Below are 24,210 nucleotides of genomic sequence, written 5' to 3' on the forward strand. Positions count from 1 at the left end.
ACCATCAATATACAATAAGAGATAGCTTCACAGCACAAGTTATCACCTTCAGTATCTGTAATCAGGCTGGGCTGCAAGGCAGGCCAAGAACTATTGAATTTCACTGATAACTGAGATTAGCCAGATGAAGATAGGAAGGAGATCAGGCAAAACAGATGGTGTAGAGACAGGGAAAGGACAGGAAAGGCAAGAAGGTGAGTAATAATTTATTATCATACTTGATGTCAGTATATTGGGAAAAAATTTACACGTAAAATTGTGAAGGAGGGAAAGGGTTGTACTGGAAAGGACTGGGTAAAGGCCTCTTTAGCCACACATCTCAACTCTGCAATGGAACAGAGGATTCCCTAACAAACATTGTCCTTTGGCAACAAGAATTATCTGAAAAAGGGATAAGGAGTACCACACTGCCTCCTGCCCTTCAGTAAGCTGCTGTCAAAGTGGAGAAGGACAACCTGCTGGCAGTCACTCCTCCAACGCTTCAAGGAACAGAAGTCTGGAAGCTTTAGATGCATAGGCAGTTTTGTGGGCAGGAGCATGAAACCACAGTTTCCTCTTTTCCTTTCCACGGCCTGCCCTATTCCCATGTGCTCTGAGAATTTAGGAAGTCACATCCAAAAACACAGTTATTAAAAGAACAATTTTCACTTGGCAAGCCAAACACCCGTACAAAGAAATGACAGAACCAGGCTCACTGACACGTCCTACACTGAAATGAGCACACTGCTCAAGCATCACTATTTGATTCTGCAGCAAGTTACAAGTGTCCCGGTTGGAGATGTCATTGATCTTTACCATGTCAATACAGAAGATCCAATTACATGGCCATCAATTCACGTTAGGCTGCATCTCTGTGGACTCCAGTCAGAGGCTGCACTGGGAGGAACTGATGAGTTTACCACAGCTCAGAGACGCCTACACTGAAGTCCACTCTAAATAACAACTGGCCAGCAAGTACCTGCAACGCTCATGGGTTGCTAGAGCTTCACACAAGGCCATTGATACTGGAGTTGGGGTGACTTGAGAAAAATATTAAAACTTTAAACATAGCAGAGGGTATCCAGAGGGAGGAATCATTCACTGTATAACCCTGCAAGACAATCAGGCAAAAGGTTTAAACATAGAACAAAGTGTTTCTTCCTCAGGACACAACACTGGATTGGAAATGAGGCTACGAAGCCCAGAACACTAACAGGTTCAGAAAGAAGAGATGAGCTGCTCACAGAGCTAGCCTCTGCAAATATGAAGGAAATACTGGTCCAGATGCAAACATGAAGGAAATACTGGTCCAGATGCAAACTCTAGCCAGGGAAACCCTAACCTCCCCATCACTGGAAGCTGGGAAAGAACAGGCATGAAAGGATCTTTTTGCTCATCTTGTTTCTTACCTTCTCCACAGACATCTACTACTGACCACTGCTGAACACCAAATGCTGGGGTAGGTGGATGCTGGACTGACCCACTATGGCCAGAAGAACAAGAGAAATGTCTGCCTTCGTCAAGCCATGGCCCATCCAGCTCACCATTTTGTCTCCAACATCTGAACCAGATGCTGTTCAGAAAGAACATGTAAGCTTGGCAACTTTTTGTGGTCATTCTCTTTGTACCACCCCAGCATCCATAACTGATGTATTAAGGATTTTGAAGAGTGTATCCCCGCCTAGTTCTCCGTTATGAATCTGCTATCTATGAATTTGGCAAATCACTTTCAAAACTAGTGGCATCATCTACCTTCATAACCTTCTGGAGCAGTAAGTTCACTACACACTGTGTGAAGAAATACTATCACTGATTTTTAAGCAATCTCCTAGTAAATTCAAATGTCTCTAATTCTACTATTGTAGGATTTGGTGAATAACACTTCCATATTCAGGCTTACCCACTATCATCTTACTCTCCATATTTTTTTAAACTGGTTTTATCAGGACTGTCTAACAGAGGCAATCAAATATCAGCACATCATTAATTTCTGCAGAGTGTTTGACTTGGGACCAAATATGGGGAAAGGCCACAAAAACAGATACAAACTAGTAATGCAGCCATTTCTTTGGCACAGAGGAGTGTGCCTGTGCTGTATCTTGTCTTCAAACCCTGTTGTTCATTGCTCCTTCTGAGGTAGGTTAGACTTAACTGGTTGCTCCAAGCTTTGAGACCAACCAGATTGATCACTCCTAGACTGGCAGGGAGCCATATCACTGTCTCTGCTGTGAGAGCTGGAGAGCCAACACAGGTCTGAGGACCATTAGGGTCTCACAAACCATAATTTGGGAAGTAGACAACTGAGACATTGCACAGTGGCAACAGTACTGTTCACCTGCACTCAATATTACTAAAGTACCTCGTATTTTCCACCACATACCAGGAACATGAAGCCTTTGCTTTGCCAGGCTCCAAACTTATCTGAAGTGGTCTGCACACTGTCCATGTTCCCAGATTGCCCTGAGACCATCAGAATACAGATGCTAGAGAAACAATATTGCTTTTCTAACATCTGCAGCAGGCTCCCTTGCTTCTCCACTGTCAAAGAGGAGAAAATCCAGAGGAAGTATATGGAAAAGGAAAACAGGCTCTAGGCCAAGGCAGAAAAAAGGATGCAAGAGAAAACGTCTTCCATCAGACAGTCCTGCTCCATCTCCATCCCTTATTAAATCAGCTGGAACAGCTGAAGCAGGTCACTGAACAAAGCACAGGTGAAAAGCTCAAGACAGCTGTACCAGGAGGAAGAGACCAAGCACAACAATAGTAGCAGTTGATGCTTGGCCCAGCTTAGTCTTCAATTGCTTCTTCTGGAGAGTTCACTTCTTTTAGTTGTGGGGTAGAGGTACACACACAGATGACCACCAGACTTCTTTTTTAATCCTGAAAAAAAACCCAAAGCTGTTGGGTTACAGCTTGCAAGCCTCTAACCAGCCCCCACACTAATAAATCTCTGGGACTATCCATCACCTTGGTACAGGTCTCTCTTCTCAAAGGAAATGGGGTCTTTCTTGTCATTAGCTGTCTGTGTCTACCAACCATAGCAGGGACTCATTCAAGTCCTCTTTGATGGACAATCAAGACTTAAAGGAATATGTACCTCAATCTCAGAGGACAGAGAACAAGGATTTACCCATTAGACAGGACAATGCACGTTAAAAGCTGTCTTTAGTACCTGGTCCCAAATTAGCCCTGCATCTGTGAAGTGTCAGAAGGCTTACAAAACAGTAAGAGTACATCCCATATGCCTGCATGAGAGATAGTGAATGGAGCATCACAAACCCACAACACCTCTTTAGAGCAAGAAAGTGGTTGCAGCCTGTGCTTTATGCAGGTAGGAGGGAAGGTAGAGAAGACCTGACAAATTCTAAATAATGAACCAATGAACACATTACAGGCAACACTACACAGAAAGAACAGACTTTCCATACTGTTTTCCAGTCTGGAGCAGTCTCACACTGCTCTGAAAAGAAACCAGAGGCAACGGAGCCAAGGAGAGAGTCAGAGCTGCACAATTCCATCTATGTTTCCAGTGTCCAATTCCACTCACAACAAGGATGCAGAATGCCAGCAACCCAGGGAAACTGAAGCTTAGCTACAGGCAAGAGGCACTCTGGCATGCTCCATTTTGAAGCATATTAGCACACAAGCCAGATGCATAACTGCACATATTGCGGAGAAATTCCCATTCTTCAGAGGAACTCATCTCCCTTCAAGCCTGACTATCTCCTCTTACTCATTTGCTCCTCTCCAAACTCCAGCCTCTCTGGTCCTGCTCCCATCTTCTTTCTACCTTCTCCAACATTTCAAAAGTAGCTTGCTTTACTAATCTAGAACCAGACTGATGCATTTGCTCATTTTGAACAGTCTACCACTTCTCATCTTTTGTGAGAATCGAAGTGACCGCAGAAGGCTGGGATGGGAGACATCATCATCCTGATGTGTGCCAAACCTAATATGGGAGAAGCCCATCTCTGAGATATGCTTTCATTTTTAATAATATTTTCTCTAGGCCAGAAGATATTTCTGTAGGCAGTGTTTTGCTCTGTGTCAAAATGCCAAAATTAAGCAGCAAGTGTTAAGTCAGAGATTTACATTTATGACTTCTGTAAATTCGTATCATCTTCAGCCTCATCCCGAGCACACGGATGACAGAGCCTGTCCAGGATTAAGGCAGTGCTACTGTAAACATCCTCCCACTCTGCTAGGAGCCATCTTCTGTGCAGAACCCTTTCTTCAGAACTTTCCTACAACCCGTATTCCTACACTTATACATTCCCTCTCCTGAGCTGGAACAGAAAAGTTTGTAACTGTAGATTGGCAGAGCAACATACATTGCATACCACACACCTGAAGAAAGCCTGCTTTTCTCTTCTTCTTCTCCCTCTTCCATTCCTCCCTCCCAGCCCTTCCTGAGAGCACTGACTGATAAATAATTTAATCCCTCCTTGGAAAAAAGAAACTCTCTCCCCTGCTCCTAATCCAGAGATGCAATGCTAAACCTTGCCCCTTGATTTCCTTCTAAGTTATTCTTTGCACCCATTTATACATACAGATGCACGTATAAAGCCACATCCATGCATGTCTGTTTCTTGAGTTGGTACAAGTTATTTGGACCATCAAGCTGTGCACAAGACTCAGTGCAGCCACCAGACATTCTGTGCTGGAAGTTGGCCATTGCCTTCCCAGGGATATATGCAAATTCCTGTTGGATACAACAGCTCTAGTTACAGGTAGAATTAGACAAACATGCCTTAAATAAGTTCTTTGCACAGCATGGACTTGATATGCAGTGTAAAGCAGACTTGAATTGATTCCATTGATCTTAGTCATAAAACATATCCTAATGCTCCAAACAAACTAATGCATTTTGGATAGCCTACAAATTTGACTCAGCAAGTACTTGCATCAGAAAATTACCATTACCTGTACACTTTTTAGTTTCCTTCATGGAAACTAGGACTAACACCTGCCTTCATGTGCACATAATCATCACTTCCTTGTCTTAATAAATAAAGAACTGGTGCTTTACTATAATTCTTCTTCCTGCAGCAGTCTGAAACCTTCATTCTCATAAATTCAGTCCTTTCTCAGTTCTTTTCCAAATACATTTTTATTCCTAGAAGAACCAAGGGCAGGGGGGAATCCCCCAAAGAGGCCCAGTGCTTCCCTCCTTGTAATGAAACCCTGTAATGGAATGCCCTGCACTCCAATTAGGAAGAAATGCTAATTTTCTCCAGTTGAGCACCCCCTCTAGATGTATCTAATTTGTTTCACTGCTTTCATCTCTCCCCTCCATCACATTTTCATTTAAAGGTTATGATCTGTTTGTGCCCTCCATGCGGCGCCCTGACAAGACACCCCTATGAGAGGTTGCAGAGGCCGTGTCGCCCTTGCTAACCTCCTTCCCAAACAAAAACCAAAGCTTTTTTCCCTCCACTGCCTCTTTAAGAAATGCAGAAAGATGAAGGGGAGGAGCAGGGAATTGGGAAGACAATAATTAAGAATAAGCAGTAAGCCCTCTTACAAGTTGGGTTGTTGGTTGTTTCCAACGAAAGGTTAGAGACCTTTGCACCATGACCAACATCAGTATGACCAGTGCAGGCCAGCTGGCAGCAACAGCATTACAGAGCTTTGCCACTTCTGCAGATCATTTTTGGAACAGCTGCCATGAAAGAATACCCTTTTGCAAAAGGTGTTGAGATATTAGATTGTTTAGCTCCTTGCAGGGCTGGGGAATACATTTTCTCTCACCTGTCACAGAAAGAATCTGGTCAGAAAGGACATGAAAAGTTGGCTCAGCTGAAGAGAAGTCTCAGTAAAGCTTTCCCACTACTCTTTAAATGGCTTATATCATGTTCTGGAAGCCTGTGTTTTGATAAGTTCCTTCAGCAGAGCAGAGACTTGAGATGGGTAGTGTGGGCCTTGGAATAGCTCTTCTTGGCATCCATAGATTTGAGCTGCCATGGCTGTGGGCAGACTTGTAACTCCTCAGGGCTGAATGCATCTGGACAGGATGCCTGCCCAAAGAGCTTTCTACAAAGGCTATGTGTATACTGCATAGGACAAGGGCATCTAGATCACCATGCTGGTACCACACCATTTCTCACAGAAATTTCAAAGGGCATTCTCACCAAAGGCCAATTATTAAAAAAAATAACAAAAATGCAGCCACCAGCCTACTTCCAAATCAGGCCTCTTTGCAGCCTGCCCCAGTATTCTCAAATAAAACAGTATCCCTGGAGCTGAACTCATGGTCTTCTCTACATACAAACCCGACTCCCAAGCCAAGCCATTCATTATTTGTGTTCAGCCTCTCCCTCCCTTCACTTCAAATTTCTCCTTCAATTCTTGTCCGTTAGAAAGGAAAGCACTGATCTACATTCTCTAGATAGAAGTTTCACCACACACCTGTTGTCAACACATATAAGTTGAAAGAGCCCGAAGAACCTCTTTGGAAGCAAGGCAGCTAAGCGGACTCTGACTGAAAAGGAATGAAAACTGCTGGGTTCCACCTGTGGCACAGCCTGGAATAATCCTGGAATACCCTCTTGGAAAAAGGGGAAGAATAGCTGGACAGACTGCCCAGACTGAGCATTGAGCAGGCTGTTCTTGACAATAAGATGAAGCTGGAAAAGTACTGCAAGAGTGTTTTCTGTTATTAATAGGCACTTTGCTAATACTGCCCAAGATACCAGCTCCCTCTCAGTCATTTCCTGCTGCAGCCACTGAATCCCATTGGTCAGAGCACTGTATGCTCCATTACAAGCTATTTCCTCTCTACGTTTTCAAGGCCTCCAAAAGCTTTTGCAGAAAGTCCTGATGATCTCCCTTCCTGTCCCCCTCCACAGCCACAATTCCCTCATAATTTGACTTTCTGGGACCACAAACGCGGAGCGGGTAGGAGGCACACAAAGATTACTCTTCATAGATAGCACCCTTGCCCCTTCCTCCCCCCCCTCCAGGCCCCCTCTCTATCTGGTCCATGCAAACAAACCCCGAGTGGGAAAGAGCGTTTGGAAGGGGCCTGTGTCTGGGCCAGCCGCCTTTCATCCAGAAGATGCCTCTTCCCGTTGGAAAATACAAGCATTGTGTGAAAACATTTTAATATATTCATGCACATTCCTATAGCTCGCAGGAGCGAGTGGGTCTCAGCACCCTCCCCTCCGTGCCTTCCAAATGATTTTCATAGGCAGCGTTGCACTGGGAATGCCACTTGTTTTCTCGAATGCCCACAAGTATGTAAATTGTGGGAATATGCGGGCCAAGGGCTGCGGTTTTATTGTGCTGCAGAAAAGATTTTACTAATTACTTGCCTAAACTCCAAAGCAGTACGCCTGCTTTTTTACAAAGCGGGAGAGCGGGGAAGGTGGGGGTGGTGGGAAGAGGAGGAGGGGGACTAAAAAAAAAAAAAGAGGGGGGAGAAGAGAGAGTAAAGGGAAAGAGGGAGAAGGAAAGGGAGTGCAAGGGATGCATTTCAAAGTTTCTCCAGCAATTGGATGGGGGGGAGCTGGGCCCAATGTGAAATCATAGAGGTCAAAGGTGGGTCTCCCTCCCTTGTGAGAAAGTGGTGAATCAGGACGGTTTATCAAACGATCATTTTCTTTTGAAACTGGGAGGCAGCGGCTGGGACAATTCTGCAGATGTGCTTGATGAGTTCGGGACAAAAATGGGCCGCCTCCTCCCCCCTACCCCCCTTTAAGGTCTCCCATCAGGGGTTGCTTCTCCCTCCACTGCTTCCAGGACCCTCCCCTCCCTTCTTCAGTGGTCAGCTGAGACCCCCACCCACTGACCGCCTTTGTATTCCTGGCCTTTGGACACAGTGACAGGGCCCTTTATGAGACCCCAATCAAGACCCCCATGTCACAGGTACCTAGTAGAGATACCAGACCCTTTTCAAATGAGGAACAACAAGGAAAATATGCTGGCCCATTGTCCCAGCACGGCACCAAGGGAGATGAAAGGGACAGGCTGCTCCCTCTCCACAGACCGCCTGCCAATCAACCCTGGTTATTAAGGTCACGATGTGGAAATTCTTTTGACCTACACCTAATCAAAGATGCACCAGGGACTTTTGAGACAACATGGGGGAAGGTGGGAGGGTAGGCATCCACCCGCCCTCTCCACCCATAAATACAGTGCAGCTTCCAAAGAGAATTAGTAGGAGTTACTCCAGTTAGTGCTGCAGCACACTTGCCCCAAGTACCATTGGGGCAGCCAAGCTGAGCTCCACGCTGGCATCCAGCCTCAGGAGAGCTTAAATTAAAAGCATTCCTCAGTTGCAGATTGAACAACACTGGAGATGGCCAGAAGTCACAATCGAGGACATTGTGTGACAAGTACTAACCATCCTCTTTCCCATTTGGTTTACACAGGCTGTGGGCATCATGAAACATGCTCAGCACCATCCAACACTGGGCCCTAAAGAAGAAAAAAGATCAGTGGGTGTGAACCTACGAATCTCCAAAAGCTGAAGCACCTGGAAGAGTGGATGGATACCAGCAGTGCAGAGCAGATATTCTGAATCCCCCTTGCATGATACAGGATGAAGATACTAAGATGATACTGATGGTGGCAGTTTTTATGATTAGGCACAGAGAGGAGTTAGGACCCACCTGCTGTGACAGAAAGATCAGATGGGCACAAAACTGTTGGAGTCAGATGGGATCAAAGAAGCACATCCCACTAGATAGCTCCAGAGCACTTGGAATATGGGCAAGATCAATTGCCCCTGAAAGGTTGTTCTGCATCACTCAGTGTCTGAGCCATCACCACAAACTTTGAACAGTCAAACACAATGCTTCAACCTGACAACAGTGACACAAGAAATTACAGACTACAGTCTGTGATAGTTCACAAAAAGGGAAAAAAAATCCAAACTGCAAACATTTTTCAGCATATATAGGATGCTTCTGCAAGTGCATGACTTTGAATTACATTCTCAGAAAAGCTACATGGTATAAATCATGGCCACCACTGGCACACTTAAGATTAGTTTTGAGAAACAAAAATTTCTGGCACCTGTCTATATGCACCGTATCTACCATCATGTAGAGAATACCCTTCCTGATCCTACTGCCAGCTTGCTGCTCTCATCATGTTGGCATCCTTCAAAGCCCACCTGGATCAAGGTCCTAGTGAAAGGAAAACAAATTTAGGGTGGTAGCAGAGTAAAGTCATAAAAAGTCACAGCAACCAAGCTGCAGGTTTCATTATGCTAAACAATGCTTATGTGTTGGCTTATTTTCCTATGTTTTTTAGCTAGAAGACACGAGTTCAGTGCTACTTGGAGCCCCTCAACTCTTGTCAGAGAGCCTGCAGAACATCCTATCAGTGGTTACCAACTGGGTAAGAGATAAAAAGTGGAAGATTCCAAAAGAGCTTTGGGACAGACTCATGTCCTTACACAAATCCTACTATACGGCTTCTCCACTCCAATGCAAGTCATTGCCATTCCTAAAACTGTCTCCTTGTTCCTTGGCTTACACAATTGTCGAATCAGGTGGAAAAGAGCTTTTTCTTCTTGATCTTGAACCAACTAGCTCTTACACCAGAAATTGCTTAGCTACAGCAAGGCATGCCTGGTTTAGGTTGTTGAAAGCCAAGATCCAAACAAACACTTCTCACCAGCTCTCTCCTCCAGTTGCAGTAAGCTGCAATGCTCAAAGCAGATGTGAATTAAGCCCTACAGCACAAAAGACAGATACTGCCTTTACTTCAGGGCAATATCCTGCACTATCACCCTCCTTTCAAATGCCAATGGTAGGCCGAGGACCAGTCTCCTGCTGTCCTCAGAGTGAATCAACACTCCTTTAGAGGGGCTAGGCTGCTATCTTAGGACACTACAGCTTCACTTCCCACCTCAGGGCATCAGCTTGCATCCTCTGAGTGACACCTCTGGCCTCATCTGGGAGGAGTAACCTGAGCCTGGTTAGAGGCATCTGCACCTGGGGCTCTCACCGTGCAAGAAAGGTCCATCCCTCTGTGTCCCTTCCCGCCCCAAAAAACAGTCCTTTGAAAAGCAGAGGAGGCAACAGACACCACTCTAATTGCAGGAGTGAAACCTGGCATCCTCCTGCTCATCTACCTTTGCACTCCGTTTCTCTTTCTCTTTGAACCTCTGGTACAGCTTCTCAGGTCGCTGCCTTCCTGAGAGACCAGAAAAAAAAAATACAGCAGTGATTACTATTGTACACTGATATGCAAGCTGGAAAAAGAGAGAGAAAAAGAGAGAGAGAACAGCCTCCATATGTCAGACTATGAAAGGGCTTCGACTGAAGCCGCCTGAAAAACAAACCCTTAATTTAAATGTTAATGAAAGTGCTGAAGAGACATCAGAGGCTTTCATTTCTCTACAAGGAACAGAATCACTAGGTCTAGAATTTATGGCCCCCTTCACCTCCCCTCTCCTCTTCTCTGCTTCATCAGCCACAGAAGTTAGGAAAGGAAAAAAACCCTAATTTTAACATTAACTCCACACTTCCACCCAAGGATGCAATTGCTAAATTATCTGTTGGCAGGACACTGATCAAAGGTGGAAAAACAAAGGCACACTGCACAACCGAGCAAAGGTAAACAGCAGCCAAGGTCTGGTGAAGTTACCTTCTCCCCCTGCGAATTTAAAAAGCAAAGAGAAAACGATCGCAAACTGGAAATGGAAACCTCAAACCATAAGGCTGCCAGCCCCCTCAACTAAGTTTCTCCTGTCACATCGATTAAACAGATTCTCCTGTGCAAACCAAGCAGCACAAGAAAGATGCTTCCTCCAAGCTTTCTGAGACAGACTTTCCCCTAAAGCAAGGGGAAGGATGATAAAAAACTGCAGGGGGAGAAAAAAAAAATTCAATATATAATACAGCTACACACAATTAGAAACAGATGTCTGGGTTCTAACTCAGCTACTGCCTCCCAAAACCCGCTCACCTGCCCACAACCACTAGTGAGCCAATTCACACAGTCACAGAAAATATATACATTAGAGTATTGGCCAAAAGTGACAAAAAGGGAGGAAGTCATCAATCATGTGAGCTTTAGAGGGCAAAGGAAAGAAATTGAGGTGAAGAAAGGTAAGCTGCAGTTTCTCAACCTATAGAAGTGTGTGCATATGTGTTTGTTTCTAGACAAAAGCGACAAGAGACATGTGTGTACATGTGTTCACCCATGTGAAGAAGACCAAATAGAGTAATTATCACACAATTACAGATGGTAAAACAAAGTCTTCTTCCTCCCAACATCAAGGGAACAGTCAGGGCAAAGGGATAAGACACAGGTGTCATTTTAGCTCCAGAGGGGAGAAACTGATACTCATTTCCTGCTCTTCAGCTTTAGGGTGAAAGAGCACCAAGTCAGTTATGACTATTGCATATATCTAGAAACCCACATCCAGATCACTCTCTGAGGTCAGTAAGCGATGGTAGTTAATGCCACCACTAACTCTGCACGTTCACCCTGGGATCTCACAGTTGAGCAAGTTCTTCCTGCCCCGCTTAAGAAACAGCTGCAGGTCAAAGTCCCCTCTCAATTATTCAAACCGACCAGGCTCTACAAAGATCCCCAAGGACGGCAGAGCTATTGCTGCTGGCTATTTTGCTGGCAGTGCACAAACTAGAATAAAATCCAGTTACTTGTCCTAAGTCCTAGCAGACTCTGAGAGGTTAACTGCATAAAGCTAGGTCAAAACAGAGTACCACTACAGCCAGCAGCTCATCTTGATATGTGATAGGGGAAATGTGCTGATAAAATGAGAGCGGGGGGAACATTATCAAACATTTTAACTGCAGCATGTTAGGGCTTCAATTGCACACTTAAAACCACTGCTAAGTTGCTCTGATTCAAATGGGTTGGTTTGCTCTAATGCAAACTTCAAATCAGAATGTTACAATTCCACAAAAAGTTTCTAGATAATCATTAAAAAGAAGCCCTCAAAATTAATAATTTTGATTGTCTCTAACGTCAATTGCCCCATTCAGCCAAGTTTCCTGTCAGTAACCTTCCTCTTCCTTCTTTTACCCAACAAGTTTGGGGTACATTTTAAAATTTGCCTGAGGTTGTCCACAGAGGCAGAAATCTCCCCAGATATTATTTCCCCATAATAATCCATGGGAGAGGCAATTAACAGAGATTCAAATTAGCATGTTCAAATAGAGGAGTTGGGTCTCAGCTACAACACTGCATAAATAGAAAAGAGAATCAGCTTGGCTTTTTTAATTCAACTGCTCACAGAACTACTTATTTGCCTTTAATTTAAACATTCAGTGAAGATAGCTAGTCTTTAGTAAAACTTTCCTCCTCTCTGGAGTAAACCTGCACTTTGCCAAGGCAACATCTGTGAGGAGAGGTCACGTAGTGCAGCAGACTAATGGCATAGTTAGAAAAGGAGAGACTATCTCTTCGGCCTACACACCCAAGGCATGTCTCTGCCACAATAGGGCACTTGATGGTTGCCTGATGTTGCCCCAGATGGTACCAATGGTTTCCTAGCTCTCTATCTACACTTGGTAACCATTTTTGTGCCTCCATCTTCTCTATTCTTGGTTTAAAATCTGACACACTTCAAGGACAACATAGGAAGACCTGCTCTCACGATAAATATTTTAAAATTAAAATAGCAAATGCCAGTGGCCAGACCCAGTCGGAGAAGCCACCTTAGATCTGAATACTTTTTTTAATCCAACACCAAAAAATTTCTGAATCCAAGATTAATAATCAATTTAACATCAAGGTCCACTTTTTTCTTTCCCCTCCAGTTCACAGCCTACAGTGATCCCTTACTCCTTCCTGGCTACTGCCACTTCGGGGAACCACAAAGCATGAAGGTGCCACTACTCTACCAGAAACCCCTGGGATTGCTTCACTTTGCACATTCGAATTGGTCCACTGCACTCAGGCTTGCCCTGGTCCCTGAGCACACATAAGTCACTGCAGTAAGCACCAGTAAATGAAAGTTTAACATCTGCATGATGCAGAGTTCAAAAGGCAAATGAACTTGGGGGAAGGGGATTACAAGCAACTAAGAGACATGGCTTAGGGTATGCAGCCTGTCTGTTAGTACAGCATTTTACAAATCCATGGAGAAGGGCAGCTGTGGAGACCAATTAAACCAGTTGTTGAAGCAAGCTGAGGCATACTTATTTTAAGTGTCCTAATTTAAGGATACTCTCAGACTCTTCTCTAGTCCCTATGTCACATGCAGTGTAGGATCTGCTCTCCCAAGCACACCAACCAGCATAGCTTTGGAGAAAACTTACTGAAAACCCAGAAGGAACAGAACGCCCTCCCTATCCCCACTACCCTGTCGGGCACTGTTAGGGGTCCCTAAAGCAACAAAGCTCCAACACCACACAGGGATGTCAAGGCACTTCCATGGCTGAAAAGATTATACAGAGGACTAAGTACAGTTCTCCCCCTCACAGAATGAACAGAAGATCCAATACTCTTGATACACTTTTACTATCTTTTACTCTACTTAATCTCCCTTATGGGAATCATTCTGTTTGCAGACCCTAAAAACATCCAGTCCAGCACCACTACACAAAGAGCAGGAAGCCTCCTCCCCAGCTCAGCACAACCACAGGATGATCTTTGTAGTGACACAGAGAAACTGTGGACAAATCAAAGCAGAATACCTAAGAAAGATTCCTGAAGCCAGAGAAGCTGTGCTTTAAGAGCACAAGTCTCTGACACATTTGGGTGTACAAACACTGTCCATTAGGGCAGCAGTCCAGCAGTGCAGGACTATAGCAGACACAGCAGAAAACCCAGCTGTGGGTCAGGAGCACACAGGACACTTTGTAAGGAAGCTTCACACAGAGGAAGATATCACTGGAAAGCAAGAAAAGTTTCACTCCTGCCCATTAACAGCTGGGGTTCAGTAAGAATACAACCCTGACTACTCTAGAGAGTCCTAGTCCCAGCAAACTTCCAGGTCAGGCAACTGCAGCCTCTCCAAAGCCATTTCGAATGGCTAGAGTTGGAGGAGCCTTCCCTGCTCCTACCCCACTGCACACAACTACTTTGAGCTGTTTCTGGTCTCTGTGTGTCCATAGTAGAGAGAGCTGGTGGGTTCTCAGCAGCAAAGGGCCAAAATACTTTGGTGGTTGGAGACTGATTCTACAGCAGTTCTACGCCAGCAGAACTACCTGTCCTGATGGAGGAGATCTCAGTTTACATCAGGACAAGCATGAAGGGAGAATCAGGAGAGCATGTCAAATGTTTAGGAGGAAATGGAGGTTATAGGCCATGTTCAGCCTCACTGAGGAACAAATGCATCCAAACTCTGGCAAGAAGGATGCGGACTGTAAGGGAAGAAAAGCTTCAGACTCAAGTGCATAGGGAATGCATATGGGTGAAATATGGACTCTCGCAAATAAAACAGAAACTACAGAGCTCCCCAAAGCAGACCTTGCTAGAAACCAGATATTATCTTTTGATATTCACACTCATTAGACAGCAAGTAATAAAACCTATTATGAAAAATTCATCTCCCCTGCCCCTTGCCCTGGCCCTCCCCCACCACATGCCCTCCTGCTCTGATCCTCTCTCTCTTCTAGGATGGCTGTGATTTGTTCTGAGAAGCGACAGGTTTATAGGTTAGCCGACACCTTCTCTCTGTGGAATTTTAATTAACTTCTCCCATCGTCAATATGTTAAGGAGCAGGGTTCCCATTATACGAGGTCAGCAGCGTGTTTCGGACCTTGCTATATCAGCCGTCAAATTGAAGAATTAATGACGTGGCTAATTGGCTCTAATTCTCCACACCTCCCTCCCTAAAATATGGAGGGGTAAGCGGGGGTGCAGTAGGATGGCCTAGTGGGAGAGGCTGGTACAGTGCACAGTCTCATAAAAAAATGAGAGTGCACAATTTAAGCTCACTTGTTCATGGGGTAGCTGTTCCACCACCTCCAATTTATCACCCTGCAGGGAGGAAGGGGGGTAGGGGTGGGGAGACTGAGGGTAAATATTGTGACAGAGAGTGTGCACAAGCATGCACACCAGGGAGAGGAACACTGTCCTGACAAGAGGCCACGGCAGTAGGTCATCACTTAGGAGTAGGAAGCAGCATGCCACTGGGCTCTAACCAGCCCAGTGGCCTGAGCCACAGCCTGTCTGCTACAAAAGGGGCCCTTGCAGCACAGAAGACAGAAGAGGGCTTCTATCTCGCATCTTGCAGATCCACGAATGCACATGGCACTTCTTCAAAAACACTATCTGTCTCAAACACTCGGAGCAAAGGAACAAGGGAAGAGCAAAATCATAGCAAGGCTGGAGTGTCATTTCCCTGATAATGCCATCAGTTCTGTACCACAATGTTTCTGCTGCCTGCAAAACAAGCTTGGAAATCTAATAAGAACAGCCGTTGTGGGAAGTATTTTGGTTTTGCACAAGCCTAAAATTCAGTAGTTGCAGATATCGCATGGGCAGCAACAACAGCTCTTCTTCCCCTCTTCCTCAAGCTACACCGAGGAAGAATCTCTCTTGCATGCAGAAGACCAGCTAAACCAGGGAACCAAAGAGATGCATCGTTGCTGGTCAGTGTGAGATTTTAAAAGTGAGAGTTTAAGTTCCTCGGATTCTCACTTCCTCAAGAACAGGAGCACTTTGAAAAACATCCTGGAAGATACTGCTGCATGTACTGTCCTTGCCTCCCATGCTGAAGTTGTAGTTGTAGAATTACACCTGCACTAGAAGCACAGAGATACAGACAATAGAGGCTGGAAAACCTCATCCCCGAACTCCACTTCATCTTTCCCAGTTCAGCATGTTCAAAGAAAACTGAGCTTTAATCAATGCATACAGCTCTTAAACAGGGACCTTTTCGCTCAGTATCTCTTCTGCCAGAGAATGAGAAAACAAGTTGGCATCTTTTCAGCACAGAAAAACTCAAGAGGATCCAAGTCACTGCTTGCAATTAGCAAGTCAGAGCTCGTTCAGCAAGAAAGAATGAACAGGTCCCACCTGAGGTGCTAAGAGGAACACAGGGCAATCTTCATGGCCTCTTTATGAGTGGATCACTCCACTGTTATAAGAAAAAAAGACCATATGCTCTTCCCTGAGCACCTGCTGCAGGCAGAAGCACTTCACCCAAACCAAGTCCTTGAACTGTCACATTGGTGTCTCAGAAAGATTTGTGGATGCACAGCCTATCCAACTCCTTTACTTCTCTCTGTTGGAAATTGGGAATAAAGAGATCTCAGTTACCTTAATAATGGGCTGATAGCAATGGACCACACTCGATCCTCTGTCTGCACTGTATGTAGACACTGACCAACTCTGCCCGCGGACAGGGACCAAACCTAAAGAGAGAGATGCATGTTATGCCACATCATCCAAAACTGCAGAAGGTAGGATGCACGCTGCTAATGTTGTGCTGGAAGAGCTGCCAAAATTGCCATGCTTACCTTCCCCAAGTTCCTCTCCCTGAATTCCCATTACTTATTTTTGAGGAGCAGAGCCTTCAATCACTGGCAGAAACATCTCAATTTATGAGTATGACGTTCCACCCAACTGGTTAGGGAGAGAGCACCCCCATCACCACTTGCTCTCTAGGGGCAGCACTCAACACAAAGTTATCACCTGCTGTAGTTAAATAAACAAGAAGTGGGATTTGTTCAAATATGTTCTCTTGAACAGTGTGGAAAGACTTTGTAGCACCCCTCAAAAATTTTCATTAATATTATCTATAAAATTAATTGTTCACCAGCCTGTAAAATAGTTTTCTTTTATAAATCCACCCCCTTCAGACCAAGTTTAAGTGTACCCCAGGCTGTTTTCAAATAGGTCCCCCTTGCTCACTGACAATGTGAGAAAATCTCTTCCCTCCCGCATCAGTGCAAACATACACATCCCCTTCCACCAGTTCACCCCTTTGTTTCTGGGTCCTAATAAAGGCCCCAAAATTCTTGCTGGGGCCTCTGCCTGTGGCCCTCATTTTCTCCACCTTGCCATCATTCTTGGCCCATGGGAGGCAAGCCCCCCTTCTCTGTAACCAACCCCCAATGTTTCACTTCAAGACTTCAAAGCAGGGAGTGCCCTATTTGTTTGTTTGTTGATAATGCCCAGGATTGCAGGCTATTCTTGTCAGCGGGGAATTTAGCACCTAGTGTCAGCAAAAGCAGCAGAAAAGCTTAACTCCTTTAAGGCATCCCTATCTCCTACAGGTTAAAAATATTGCTCAGAGCACACTATCTGCTGCCTATCACACAGGAATGTACATTAGCAGCTCTTCAGGGCTTAGTCCTAATCAACACTCGGCAGAGCCCTCAATAGCTTAGACACTTAGAGCCCCTTTAAAAGGCTGGTAGGGATTCCCTTCCACCCTCCAAGAGTCTCATTCGTGCAAACAAGAGAGCCTACAAAAGAGATGATAAAAAATAAGAGGTGAACATCTCCAGAACATATGCTGTGGGGAGCACTGGGTGGGCAAGATCTCACACTAGCTCCAAGGAAAAGAGCCTTAAATTCCCCTCTGGCCTTCAGGAATTTGTTCTCAAGGTCGGAGATGTCTGTCCTCCAGCTGTCAGAGAAGCAGCAAAAAGGAATTTCCCAGAAAAGAGGCTCCACAGACCGGAGAGGAGCAGCCCTGTTAAAGTGTGAGACAAAGCAGCATCAAGGCCTTGCTCCCAGGAGGCAAACAGCATTCCCAGTAGTGCCTTTTGCATCTGAACACTGCTTTACTTGGGAGTGATTTTATCCAGGAGTACATCTGTACAGAAGGACGATAAAAATAAATAGGGTCATGCTGCTTAGCAGCCTGTCAGGTAGTTACCCATTTCCACACACTTCCTACAAAACCTTGAAAGAGACATTTAAGTCTTCCTTTGCTCCAACTTCCCCTTTGCAAAACAGGAATAGCTGTTTTTCCTCTAACCTCCATCAATGCTCTATGAGAGGAACTAGGGACCAAGAGTATTCATCAGCCTACCCTGAGCAAAAGCCAAAGTTTTCAACATACAGTAAACCAAGAACCATAAAAAAAAAAAAAACAACAATCCAGACAAAAAAAACCCCACCACAAATAAATGAACATCATTTAGGAACATAGGAAAAGACATCATGCCATCCTTTACAGAGACTGAATATGTATCAGAGAGCAAGTTAAACCACACTGTACCACAAAGCAAGGATGGGTTTGAGATACATAGAGCAAATTTCACATTAAATGGCACAGATCTCCACTACAGTGTAGACAGATATACAGTGAAAGAAGCAAAATATCAGCTTCTGCCTTCTGCACGTCCTAGTTTAAGCCAGCAGCTGATGTTGCAAACCTCTGCCAAATTTCTTCCTTAAAAGCCTGGCACAGCAAGCATCTTTTCAGAGACATGAGCCTATACTAAGATAACCAGTGCTCCTCCTGCAAGGAGTACAGGCTCACAACAGTTCTGCTGACACTTAAATATTCATGGCACAAGACCTCTGAAGTCACCTCTGCAGCAGCACCTGCAGCTGCTGAAACATCACTGCTCACCTTCGCTGTTCTGTCCCGGGAGCCACTGACAATAAGGCCACCTTGGAAATCCACACAGTTCACCTCCTGTTCATGCGCAGAGAACTTGACACTGTAGGAGCCATGGATCTTGTGAAGGACAATACTTCCATCCCTGAAAAACAAATCACCAAACAGGGAGTTTGTATCAGCTGCATCTCCCCTGGACACGCACCTTTCACTAGTGCTTAAGAGTGTCACAAAAAGACCAGGACCAGCTTCTACTGTCTCTCATAGAAGCTGAAATTCATGTAGCATTATTAACCCTCCACCCTTCACACATCACCTGTTCTCTTGTGATCCCACATCTGGCCAGTCAAAGCCTGATCTGATGCACGTGAAAATTTTCCTGGCGATCTTTCCACCTTCCACTTTGTGTTAAGCTGCAGAAACTAGCAGAGCAACCATTCCTCCTCCTACTACTTTGAGCTTGCCAGAATACTGTCTGTATGCTGAATGGCTGGAGTAAGGGAACAAGTTAGAGGACATTCTCATCCATGTCCAAGTCTCGGCTTTTCATTCCTTTCAGAGCAGCCGTGTAGGGTGCTGTACTTTGAATTGACTACACAGACATTTAGACTTTTTTCAAACAATACCGTTACTGGAATTTTAAATGCATGCCTTCATTTTCACCTGAATTTTGGGCTACAGTTCATGGGGGAGAGTCTCACCATATCCAGGGCAGACAGCCATGCTTGTCTCTCCCAGCTCCTTGCTTAACTGCTGTGTATTTTAATGGCTATAACTTTATAAGCAACACGTCTGTCATTTGCTGTAGCTGAAAAAGGCCAGTCAGATGCAAAATTAATTGGAGAAGTGTGTGTATGCTGGAATGCTTGGCAGTTTTCCCCCTCTCCACAATTATATCAGTGGATCTAATAAATATATACTTGTCCCTAGAAAGCTTTCTGCACCACTGCAGTCCCAGCTAACCAGCAGTACTGATTATTAGAACAGTCTAGCTACCCCGACTCTAACAGGGAAAGAAATGAAACTTGCACATCAGTCAGGCGTGCAATCAGTCAATCCCGATTCAACATCCTGTGGATGTTTACACAAGTTCAAAAGAGAAAAGGACACTTTATAAGGTCAACAGCATGAGACTCAGCTCCTTCACTGCTGTAGTAGAAGCTTTTCCAGGACAGAATCAAATTATAAGAGAGGAAGCAGCAGCAGCTGACCACAGCCAAGCATGAGGACACTGTGTAACAAGACTGGCCCCTCTGCTCTGGGCTGGAGTTACACAAAATCTTTCCAACTTCAGTGCCACAATCCTTGGGCTCCTTCATTCATGCAACTTACCCCCCTCCGCTGACGATGTGGGAGTTGACAAGAACGAAGCGACATACGTCCTCCTGGTGGCCAGAGAAGATGGCTTGAGGGTGACGCTGCAAACCTGTACCCTCTGGACAGATGGGGTAGGCCTGGATGTTCTCTGCTTGAGACAGGTAGAGATACTCGCCATCCAGCTCCATCCAGGGCATCAAACTGTAAATAGAGAGCAGGTTGAGGGCATGCAGGAGTGGGGAGAAGAAAACAAAACAAAACAATCTCACACGCAAAATAAAAATAAAAGACTGCATATGTAAATATATAAAGAAAAACAAATGCCCACTCAAGAAAACTGAAGTTGGAGTTGCAGGTCACATACAAAAGCAGACCTTCTCCAGCAACATAGGAAGCAGGTTACATTGCAGGCATTTTTCTAACCAAGAGCTGAGGAAAAGGAAGCATGGAATCTCTGAAGGAGAAGGTGGCCAAAAGTCTAGTGAGGTTAGACAGGAAATAGTTAAGGGTCCCTGAGCTTGCACATGAGCCCTGTACTTTTTAAGAAACTAGACTCTCAGGCATTGGTGAGCTGTGCTAAGCACTTCTGACAGAGCCTTTAATATGAGGCTGTTGGAGGTATTTTTCTACATGCACACCTCTTCCACTGCTGAGCCAAAAGGATTATTTATTCTTGAAACAAAACCAAAATACAGAAGAAAACAGGCTACAATGCACACTTAGGCAGTCAGACCTTTGCTCAAGATCTTGTTTTTGTGTAGCCGCCAGAGAATCAGCAAATAAGGTTTCTGGATATAGCAAGGCCAGATACAAAGAGACCTGAGGCTCATGTCCTATGGGGCACGGATGCATGGAATTGTCTGTACTCTGCAGCCACTGCTGAGTGCACCAACACCCACAGAAACATTGAGCAAAACCAGCTTTCAAACTATTCAGGAACAAACTGTTTTGAAAGCAGGAGGGCTCCTCATGAAAACCTGTCTCCCTCTTTTTTTAGATCATTCATCCTCAGAGGTCATGCTTTTCTGCGTCATCAGAGCCACTACATGCAGCCGTACCTCACAACATCACAATGAACAATCAGAGACAAGCAAGAGGACAAGATTGCTCATTAGACAGAAGGTTCCTGCTTGCCTGTGTTCATCTCCAATAACAGGCTTTTAGTCACACGGACAAAGTAGTTGAGTTTATAGTGTCCATCTGGGACTTGATCATATGCATGGAAAAAAGAGGCATCTTTAGAGCAGCAGCTTTGGTTTTAGGCAGTCTTTGATTTCCTCTTCCTTCCTCCACTCCTACACATCCTCTAAAAGCAAGTGAATATCCAGCTTACCTAGACTACAGCCAGTTTCTGTGGCTCTCCTTTTGCTGCAGTTTAGCTTTTTACCTTTTTCTATGGCTTTTTCATAAGGAGAAGTAACAAATCTGAAGCCGGATAAATGAAAATTAGAGGATGCCATTTGGATGGTGGCCTCATTAAATCAGTCCTTGCCTTTTCACTTGGGAAGCTGGTTTAGTAATGATCTCTAACATCCACAGAGCCTGTCTTCACAGATGGTTGCAAGCACTTCAAAGGCAGGTATACAACCTGCACCAAAATCCACTCTGCTCATTACAGCTGTTCCCAGGACTTTAGAAAAGAAGTGGCACATTATCCATCACTTCAATCTACACAGCACAAAAAGGCATGAAAGCTCAGTAGAAGGTCCCTGTTCTTCAGCAGCTAACAAACCATACTCTTTCTCATTTTTCCTTCAGTCTGATGATGAGAAGGCTGAAAATTTACATGTGCTGTTCAGACAAGAGACCTATCTTATGCTTTGCTTTGAAAGCCGAGTATACCTTTGCAAACAAGAATTTAACAATGATCCCCTCTCATTAATGTCAAATATACTTTTTTTTTTTAAGTGAAGGAGAGAAGCCTAAGGTATCAGAATGAAGAGGCATAAGGCCAAAGAATGTCAATTAGCATTTTAGATTTGTACATCCAAATCAGGGCCAGGAAAAACCACAGGAAAAAAACTAAGTATTTTGAGGGGATACCTAAGTTCACATCTGGGGTCAAGGTATGCTCATTGTGAGAGCAGGACAGAAAACTGCTCATGGAATACAGTAGTAGATATGAACACAACAGTTCAAAGTCTGTAGTAACGATTGCTAAATCCAAGTAAAACTGTACAGATCAGATCAAAGACAATTTCAAATTACTCAGCATGAATCCTTAGGTCAAGGCAGCAACTCTAGTTACCCCACATCCAGCTGGCCAGCAACAGCTAAAATAGGCCAGCAACCCTATGTATCAAAAGGAGCAGGAAACATCTCATTTCAGGGCACGGGCACAAACCCAAGGCCCCACAGCAGCGGTCACAGAACAAAGATGAGGAGAAAGAAGCCACTTGCTTGCATTTCCATTTCAGGACCGTCTCCCTACGGCAGCGTCCGTGCCTCCAGTTCTGAGATACTTTCACCCTCTCCTTCACTGGAATGCCAGCAGCTCTGCAGACAGAGGAAGAGAGATGAGATTAGCAAACAGGAGTGATGCTATCTGGACAACAAATGCACTCGAGCTGGTCACAGGTAAGCTCTCACTCTGGTTCCACAAATGATGAACTGGCAAATGCTGATGGTGCCAGAGCCACACCACAGCAAGTGCATTCATGAGAGCTGAGAAGAAAGGAACACTGAGCAGAGTGGGGGATTATTAGCACAGAAAGTCACATCTGACGATCACTAGTGTAAGTCTGATCAAGACTTGATCGACTATACTGAATGCAACACAGGTTCAGACAAAATGTAATCCAAACAAGATGACACAGAAAGGAACTACCAGAAGAACCAGCACATCATTCTTTTAATAGAGACTAAAAAGAGCCAATTAAGGACAACACCACACAAGAACAGATGGAGGAAACACTAGTCAGGAGAACACTGAAACTGGAAGCCAGAGGAGTGTGTCTATCCAGAAGGACTAGCAAAGAAACTGCTCCAGAGTCTAACCTGTCTGACAATCACATAACCAGATATAATAATCAGAAATCAAGATGTCTTCAGACTAAAGATAAAATACATTCGTCTGTATAAACCACCCAATGCAGACACACACCAAGACAAGCTATCTTTTGCAGCTGCTCACCAAAGGATAGAGAATTCCAGCACATCACTGGAAAATTCTCTACTTACAGTCAGACAAAACTACTAAAAGAGAGACTACAGCTCATAAGCCGTTGCTGGGATACAAATCAAAGTTATTGGGATGAGCTGAAACAAACCAAAAATAACACAGTTCAAGAAGTGACAAAAAGTAGGTACCACAGAGACCTGGGACGAAGGTCTCTTTAGAGTCTACATGAACATACCCAGTTCAAGCAGCTGTTCAATACCTCATTTGCTTCAATGTTCCACGGTTGATGAAAGATGGGGAAATGGGCAGCTTTAGCTCCCATTTTTCTCATATCAAAATTTAATTATTCCATATCCTTGGTGGAGCTGCTTAGGTAGAAAAAAATCAGAAAACTACAAACAAGAAGAAACTCTTGAAGTTATCCTTCTTAACTAGGAGTTGTGAACCACTTCCTAGACTGTAAGAGTTTATCCCCCTTTCATGCATTTCTCAACAGTCAGTGTTCCCAGATGCATAGGATGAAGGGAAGATCCTTAAGAGATGGGAATTGGTGCCCGATCAGAACCAGTTCCCTCCTCCCCTCCCTGTAGTCCCCTCAGTCCACTTCCCAAAAGTGGCATTTTTGGGTACTCTGTCATTTTTAAAACAAAGATTAGCTCCCTGTAAATAAACATCTCCTGTGGTTGTTAATGGGTGTAGGAATCTCTAACCTGGCCCTGGGGTCTGGCCAGACTCTTATTTTCCCAGCCTTCCTTCCATAGCCTCAGGCTTCTTTTTCTCTGCTCACCCTTCCCTCCTCTTTTCTATGCTTTCCGGCACTTAGTCACCATTATAATTTGACTGCATTCCTGGGCATGTGACCCATTTTAAACAAAAACAGAAACCACACACAGAAAAGCTTTTCGTCCCCTAGAAAGCCATGCAACTTTAACTTTATGATCAGTAGAGCCACACCAATTAAAACTGAATTTAAAAAGCTACAAGCTCTTTATTTCTCATAGCCATTGAAAAACAAACAAACAAACAAACAAAAAACAAATAGAGAGTCAGCCTAGGCTGCAAGAAGAGGAATTCCTTTTTTAAAGGGAGCACTTGCAGGAGCTCACGAGGCCAGATAGTGTCTGAGATGAGGAATGTGCAGCACTGAAAAGTCAGGTCAGGTCCACTCTCCTCATTGCTTATTACTCTCCCAGACAGAGTTCAGGCTCTCCGCCTACATCCAATTCCATTCATTACTCCAAAACACTTCTCCTCCCCACACTCAACCCTCAGTTAAGTTCTCCCCACGTACAGATTTTAAGTCACCAGCTTACACAGTGATGGAAAATGCACTCACGCCAC

The 24,210-nt window shown here is 44.5% G+C and overlaps 1 protein-coding gene across 2 annotated transcripts in view; it reads right to left on the reverse strand.

Annotated features, from left to right (window-relative positions):
• FBXW4 (F-box and WD repeat domain containing 4) overlaps positions 1-24,210 on the reverse strand; it is a 61,126-nt gene that overhangs the window by 27,484 nt on the left and 9,432 nt on the right. For both annotated transcript variants that reach the window (XM_017804138.1, XM_017804137.1), the window contains exons 2-5: positions 22,149-22,244; positions 19,764-19,949; positions 18,444-18,576; positions 16,175-16,269 (exon numbers count right to left, since the gene is read on the reverse strand). In XM_017804138.1, the coding sequence (XP_017659627.1) occupies positions 16,175-16,269; positions 18,444-18,576; positions 19,764-19,949; positions 22,149-22,244 (510 nt within the window). The remainder of the gene's footprint in view (positions 1-16,174; positions 16,270-18,443; positions 18,577-19,763; positions 19,950-22,148; positions 22,245-24,210) is intronic.

Source organism: Lepidothrix coronata, unplaced genomic scaffold, assembly GCF_001604755.1.
Source record: "Lepidothrix coronata isolate B3197 unplaced genomic scaffold, Lepidothrix_coronata-1.0 Scaffold8, whole genome shotgun sequence".
In the NCBI taxonomy this organism is placed as follows: Eukaryota; Metazoa; Chordata; class Aves; order Passeriformes; family Pipridae; genus Lepidothrix; species Lepidothrix coronata.